General features: G+C 41.3%; 2 protein-coding genes across 2 annotated transcripts; one reads left to right on the plus strand and one right to left on the minus strand.

The window, feature by feature from the left end:
* Window positions 1–1,777: 1,777 nt before the first annotated feature.
* LOC134291832 (uncharacterized) lies at window positions 1,778–3,480 on the minus strand. The gene is made up of 4 exons (XM_062860085.1): window positions 3,350–3,480; window positions 2,541–3,219; window positions 2,285–2,486; window positions 1,778–2,229 (listed from the first exon to the last, which is right to left on the minus strand). The coding sequence occupies exons 2-4, from the start codon at window positions 3,215–3,217 to the stop codon at window positions 1,981–1,983; spliced, it is 1,128 nt and encodes a 375-aa protein (XP_062716069.1). The 5' UTR covers window positions 3,218–3,219; window positions 3,350–3,480; the 3' UTR covers window positions 1,778–1,980.
* A 2,343-nt stretch (window positions 3,481–5,823) lies between these two features.
* On the plus strand, window positions 5,824–6,662 carry LOC134291833 (uncharacterized). The gene is made up of 2 exons (XM_062860086.1): window positions 5,824–5,932; window positions 5,994–6,662. Exons 1-2 carry the CDS (start codon window positions 5,884–5,886, stop codon window positions 6,494–6,496), a joined length of 552 nt encoding a protein of 183 aa, XP_062716070.1. The 5' UTR covers window positions 5,824–5,883; the 3' UTR covers window positions 6,497–6,662.
* The last annotated feature ends 1,113 nt before the right edge of the window (window positions 6,663–7,775 follow it).

Genomic DNA, 7,775 nt, shown 5'->3' on the forward strand with positions numbered 1-7,775 from the left:
TTGTTTTTCGTTCTGTAGTGACTTAAATTTTGGTTTTTGTCGCCAGGGGCAGACGCTCTGTTCCCTGTGCATTTAATTGTTGTTAAAAAAGGTAATTATTAAAATTGAATCGAATTTCGTCACACACACACACACACACACACACACACACACACACACACACACACACACACACACACACACACACACACACACACACACACACACACACACACACACACACACACACACACACACACACACACACACACACACACACACACACACACACACACACACACACACACACACACACACACACACACACACACACACACACACACACACACACACACACACACACACTACACCTTTGACGAACTTTTTGGTTATTGATTCAGTTCGTCCATTTTTGTGTATCAGATTCAGTACGTTTTGGGTTTTTGTACAAGATAGTGGCTATTCGAAGTCCAAACAGTCGGGCAAACTTTAAAATGAACCGGTGGTCTCTTGTTCACAAGAGTGGCGCAAAAGCCATCGCGTTTTAAGAATCTCAAGCGAATTCGACGAACGGTTACAATCTAACACATACACTGTTGTGCGAGCTCGTGGCTTATCCTGCTCCACCACACACCGCCGAAGATCGTCCTTAACACGCGTCGCTCGAAGACTCCGAGGCTTGCAGGTTCTCCTCGAGCACGGTCCATGTCTCGTGTCCATAGAGGATCACCGGTCTTATCAGCGTCTTGAACATAGTGCACTTGGTGCGTGTGTGAATCGTTTCAGACCGCAGTTTCTTCTGGAGCACTAAAAGGATAGAATGCAGTTTCTTCCAGCTCTTGCGCGTAGTTACTTAAGCGTGTATCGTCTCAGTTACCAACAACAAAGCAAGACCAGTTTATCGTAATTAGGAACTTACTGGCATCGTTCCGGATGTGCCCGAGGCACTTCTAGCTGGGCTGTGACACTTTGGAAGCGATGCCGTATAGCTTGAACAGAGTTGCTTCCGGATGTGTGGAATTTCTGAAGAGGCCCAGCAGAGCCCACTGCTGGGTTCTCGCCTCGCTTAGGCTTACTTCGCTTGAGCAATCCGTATGCCTCGATGCCTGGTCACGGTCACCGCCCTATGCCAAAAGTGTTGATTCTACACTGGGTGTTTGGATATGGTTCGCTTAGGAAAGAATCCCAGGCTTCCACCTGACGCGCAGAGGGGGTTGGGGTTTAGGTGGTGGGGATTGGGTGTATCGTCAAGTCCCTTGGGCTCCTGTCCCTGATGCCCCCTTAGGGTTTGTTGTGAACTAACCGTTAACATGCTGAGAGGCAAGACCATTCACAAATTGGTTGAATTCAATGACATGTTACCAAATACACAGAAATTTTCCACATATGCAAAAGAACTGTTCAAAAGAAAACATTTTAGCTATAGGGTAAATCGCCAATTGTTGTACACTCCATGCTTTTCTTATGGTGTGTGCAATAATTGGCGAGTTTTTATGGTGTACAATAATTGGTGGGCGCAGCTGGCTTGGAAAATCAAAACGTCTCTTTTAGATTCGAAGAAAACTCGAAGCAGATTTTAAACTTCGGGATAAATCTAAAACAGCCGTTTTGATTCTCCAAGACTACAGCGCCGAAAAACTAGCTTAAATCGCGCATGGCAATAAATTTTTCCTAATTAAAAGAAAACAACAATTGTCTTGCTAGTTTTGCAAATGGTGGAAGTTTCTCAATTTTTTCAGCGAAAAATTAATCGTTTTTGAAGTGAACTTTACGTTCACAAATTTTATTTTGCTTTAATTCAACACCTAAATGATGTGTGCACTTGTGTGTGCATATATACGGTAATGTGCTAATTATAGTTTTTTTTTCATACTTAAACACCAATTCAAGCTGTTATCAAAAACGATTTGTCTAAGAGCGATCGTGATTAAAGTCAACGTTTACATAGAAACATGAACACAAAATATCTCAATAGTTGTTCGAATGCCTTTAAAGTGTTGTTCAATCACTGGTTTGAAGCTTACTCATTTGTATCAAAAATGTTAGCACTGTGTAGGCAATGTTCAATAAGTGGAGAAAGGCGAATGTCGAAATGTCAAATAGCCCTACGCAGTTCATGGACAGTCCATGGCGGGTATTAATCCATGCTATTATCAAAGCGGTCTTGAATCCTTGGTACTGCGAATGATTCGTTTTGCTGTAGGGCATAAGGGCACAAACCTCAAAAATCTGATCGCCGAGACAGTCCGCCTGTGGAAGAAAACATTATGAAAATGCAAAAAGAAACAAAAATGTCCAGACTTACGACATCTTGGAGCGAATCTACGAAGTAACAAAACAAATAGTATTCCAGCATAAACATTGCCATTGTTGCAATGATGACCAAGGACAAAAAGTCTACTCCAACGCCTTGACAGACATAGCACAGCGCACCTATGCTGAGGACTGAAAAGATATGGACCAGAAAGAAGCTTCTCCCGACCAAATTTTTCAGTATTTTTAGATGTCTGGAAAAGATGCATTATAGAGAATACTTGAAAAAGGCACATTTTCAATATTACCGCCAAAACTGCACATGATGAGCTAGTGTTTCTTTCAATTCGCGATCCATCCTCCTCCAGTCAGTCCCATCGATCACGAACGGTTGCTTCAGGATCGAGCGGTAGCGATGGGCCAGCATTGTAAAATTGGTTCGCATTCCCATCAGCAGAGTTCCAATGGTTGCCATACAGCAGAAAAATTTCGGCACGAAGCCCAACGGCAAAAGACTTATGAAAAAGAATCGAAATGCTAAACTGATATGGGGCTTAGATTCTGGGTTGGTTGGCACTCTTAAAGCCACATCCGTTGTAGAGTTCGGTATGGAAAGGAAAACGGTATCGATGACGGTGAGGCCGAAGATACAAAAGATAAGGATTCGAGACTTTTCGTTGAACTTCCTTAGTTCTAGCTTATCGTGGCCTTTGTCTCCAGAGGTAACGTTGCCATTGGTGATGTAATGCCTAAGATCCTCGATTGGATTCCGGTAGAATCTTATCAGTAACAGTTTCAGGGTTGAGACGAGGAACGCTGAGGATTTCGTGATCCCGATAACCACTGCATACACATTGTCGCTTTGATTTTCCAATGTGTCGATCATTTGCAATAGAATGATGGTGATTTGACAAAAGAACAAGCAATTTGTAAAATAACGAACGAGGCACTCCGCGCTCCATTTCGATGTGAAGTCACTTCGCATTCCTGTTTGGTAGAGTAATGAATAATACTATCAATGATATGGAACTGGTCCACAGGCATTTTTCTTTTATTTTTTCCATTAGTCTTTTAATAGGAATCAACATAGTCAATTCAAACACTAATCACCACCTACCTACGAGAAGCAACAAGACATCATGCCACCAGAAACAGTTACTACCTGTTCCGTCATCAGACCAAAAGTACTGCACTTCAGCTATCAACGTAGACCACCACTTGCGAGCTCGACCTAATGTGGACCGAATTCCGGCAGACATTTCCTTTCACAGGCCAAAGACAGACTGACAAACGTCAAGGGCCTTAAGCCGGTTGTGCATCAATACTTGAATGAACATCAGGTGCATATTGTCGCGTGAGTTTCCTACCGTCTACAGAAGTTTGTGGCAAAGAACTTATCTACAACTGTCGTCCGTTATTTGAAGGGAAAGGTAAAACAATAATTTTGTTCGAGGCATACAAAGCTGAAGGCTGCTAGTTCTCAGGCAATCTAGATCTGTTAACCATGCGTAAAGAATTTATAAATATTTAAAGAGATATTATGCTACTGCATTCAAAAAGGAAGTAAAAATGCAGTTCAAACAATGGTAATGGTAAGCAATAAAGACAAAGAAAGAACCAAACATCATTATCAATGTATAACACTCATTGGAATAGCTTTAATGTTGTCAGCTACTCTTTTGAATGTTGAGTGGAATTTTCCATAATGATTGCTGGTTGAATCAGTATTTGTCAGTTAGTCAGTCAGTTGTTGGGAAGTTTAAATTGTTCAACGACATTTTCTGTGACTGTCGGTGGTTTTGACGAAACGCTTGATTTCTGGCATAATCCAAAAGATATTCTTCAGAAGGTAGATTTCGTAGTTTCTTGGAAAACTCTAGAATAAAACAATAAGGGGGCATCCGTAAGTACGTAACGCAAAATTTGGGAATTTTCGAACTCCCCCCCTCACCCCTTTGTACGGGTTTTACCTCCACAATATGATAAATTCGCGTGAAGGCGTTTTGCCTCCGGGGGGCGTTATGCCCACATTTCCCCTAATCAACTACCTTCTGTGAAAATTTCATGAAAATTAGCAGAAAAATTCAAAAGTTATGAATAGGCAAACACCACACATGAAAAATACGAAAAATTTTCACTAACACTCATACCTATCAACACCAGCAGCTTCCAAACCAATTGATCAAAGTTGATGAAATTTTACAAGAAAGTGTCTCTATCTTCATGATTTTTATGTACATCATCTTAGTAACCGTAGAAAGTACCGGTGCCCTTTCTTGGCCAACTAGTGGCCACAGGAATGTGCTCTGGAGGAACCTGTTTCGAAGACATTTTGACAATGACGCCAGAACCAGGCATGCGACGGCTCTATCTTCATGATTTTCCAAATCCACCATCTTAGTAACCATGAAAGTGACCAGTGATCTCCCTGCAGAATGTGCTCTGGAGCAACCTGTTTCGACGACATTTTGACCATGATGCCAAAACTAGGCATGCGATAGCTCTATTTTCATGTATCGGTCTGGTTAAAAAACAAGTTACACCAGCGGTCGCGCCGGTGTATTGAGTACACATTTAAAATGTGATTTTAGAATTATGTATTTTTCAAGTACTTTCCGTGCATTTTTTCGTTTTTTTCTGCCTTACTAACAAGAAGAAGAGTGGATCTTGGAATAGGACCAACACCTGGTTGACTTTGGTGCGAATTTCGATTATTTTTTTTTGTTTGCATTTTTCTGAAACGCGTGTACTCAGTACACGCAAGCGACTGATGGTGGGTTAATTTTGTCGAGAAGTGTAAAGAGGTACCCCACTTCAATCAAGGTGAAATGGAACAACATTTTGAAATTCTCGTTTCTTGAAATAAATCATAGAAGATAAATAGTTTAAATTAAGCTGCAGTGTGTAGTAATAGGACGCAAGCAGTGAAGTACTAGAATGAAAGTAGTGAGCTGGATTTTTGTATGGTGAGATGATCAATTCTCCATTTCTGTAATGAAATGGTGCAAACAGCCTGGGTATCATGATTTCTTGCCGTATTTGATGCTGTTTGAGCAAAACTTTGGGTAACTGTGTTGTTGTAGTTTGCAAGAAATAAATAGTAATACAACATATTGTATTATGTATTTCTTGCAACTACGACAACACAGTTACCCAAAGTTTTGCTCAAACAGCATCAAATAAGGCAAGAAATCATGATACCCACGCAGTTTGCACCATTTCATTGCAGAAATGGAGAATTGATCATCTCACCATACAAAAATCCAGCTCACTACTTTCATTCTAGTACTTCACTGCTTGCGTCCTATTATCTGTCACCAGGTGTCCGACCAGAATCATCCTTACTACCTATTGCCATGGATTGAATCTTCATAAGCATATTCTAATATTTGCATCTCGTGTTACCTTCAACCTCATCTAATGCTGTAGCTATTTTATATTGGTGCTGAACAAACTAGCAAAGTTGGCAAATACTTCAATGTTTTAGTCGCGAATATAGATCAGCCTAACGCCTGATGTTTGTTTCCGTCGATCCGTTCAGACACCATATATATAAATAGATAGCTTTCAAGAGTATCGCAATCAGTTCCCATTATAGTCTTTCAACGCAAAACCACCAAATCATCCAGCGAGAAATCGCTCTCAGTTAAAATGCATCCATTGGCCTATTTAATTTCGTTTTGTTTGCTCGTCTGTTACGGTAAGTTCGTCGAATCGCTAACCCGAGAGCATATATCGCCTAAAATAGCATCTTCAAACAGCCAACGCCGATGTCAGCGAGATCGTCCCAAAAGCAGCAGCCACAGCCCCCATAAGAAATCATCATCAACCGGTAGTGACGACGGCGGCGGCGGCGAAGGAAATTCAAACGTGTCTGGTGCTGACCACCAATTTGCAACCCAACCCGGAAGCTAACACTGTCCTGCCGGAACACGGTCCGGTACCGGCTTCGTCGTCGCTGGACGTAGAAATTGACGTCGCTGCCGATGCTGAGGTGATCAAAGCCGGTGGTGGACAGTTGGACAGCAGCCATGCAGACTACCAGGGACCATATCATTACGAAAAGCCACAGGTTCCGCTGGAGTATGGTGCCCCGCTGCTGCCAGCGACGACGGAAGCTCCTGCATTGCTACTACCATCGCCAGAGGGAAGAAACGATGTCTTTGAAGGGGATGATTATTTGCCGCCAGCACCAACTAGCAATGGAAATGGTGAGAGGGGCAAGAGACACGCCATGTTGTTTGGAAGACGTGTGCTGTTGTAGGTTGTTTTGACTTATGGAATAAGATATTAACTAAACGAAATAAATTCCGATGGTTGATTGAACTTGTTTCAGCGCCTTTTATGTAACTATTGTTTATATGCAATATTTCTGTCTAGAAAGATTTAATATAACTTGTCGGGAATCTGACATATTACTTTTATAATAAATGGACAATGCTTCAAATGTTTGCAACACTTCTTATACACTCCCGATCAAAAGTTTGGGGTCACCCCCACAAACGCATGTCATATTTAATGTTTACAGAAGTGACCCCAAACTTTTGGCCTGGGAGCGGATCTGGTGTGATGGTTAAGACACGTGACTATCACGCCGAGGACCTGGGATCGAATCCCACTCCCGACAAACTCACAAAATGTGAGTTCTTTCTTCGGAAGGGAAGTAAAGCGTGGGTCCCGAGATGAACTAGCCTAGGGCTAAAAATTCGTTAATACAGATAAAAAAAAAACAAAAAAAAACTTTTGGCCGATGAAATCAAGAGTTATTAACTTAATATTTTTTCCAGATATTTTAGCTAAGTTCGGTAAATTGCAGTTGAAAGCTAATGGGAAATTGGTGATTCTACCCGTCTCATCATAAAGTTTGGTCGACCCAGTCACCAACGACACTGTCGTAGATTTATATTCATTTTCAAGAAAATTTGGCAACATTGGGTTAAGTTTACATACAAATATTTTTGTAAAAGTTTCACCTGAATCAAGTTCAAAGTAACTTTGACTTATTATCTTTTGAATGAGGCCTAGGGCTTTGAAATCGAATACACATTGGCTTAGACATGGACCTAAAAAAATGACATGTTTTTGAGGGAGAGACCCCAAACTTTTGATCGGAAGTGTATGTGCTTTTTAGACACTCTAAAGCAGTACATTGATATACAGGTGGCATTTTTTCGGAGCTTCTCTAAGCATTTCTGTATAACTTTCTCCTGAGGATCCTTACAGTATATCACCTGGACTACTTTCGAGTTGTTTTTTTTTTTCAATTTTACCCGGATTTTTTTTTATTTCCCTGGAATGTCTTTCAGAATTTCTTACATATTTTACCTCGTTCCAGGTTTCTTCTGAAATTTTTCACGAGGTTCCACGTAGAACGTCTAGACGAGACTCCACAGAGGTTTTTGACATAGTTCTTCCCAGAAGAAGGAACGAGGAACGAGGAGGAACGAAATCCTCCCGGGGTGTCTCTCAAAATTGCAACCGAAGACAGGATTCCTTACGTGATTTCTCCAGGAAGTTTTCTCTTAGAGTAGTTCCTTTGAGCG

Source organism: Aedes albopictus, chromosome 3 (assembly GCF_035046485.1).
Source record: "Aedes albopictus strain Foshan chromosome 3, AalbF5, whole genome shotgun sequence".
In the NCBI taxonomy this organism is placed as follows: Eukaryota; Metazoa; Arthropoda; class Insecta; order Diptera; family Culicidae; genus Aedes; species Aedes albopictus.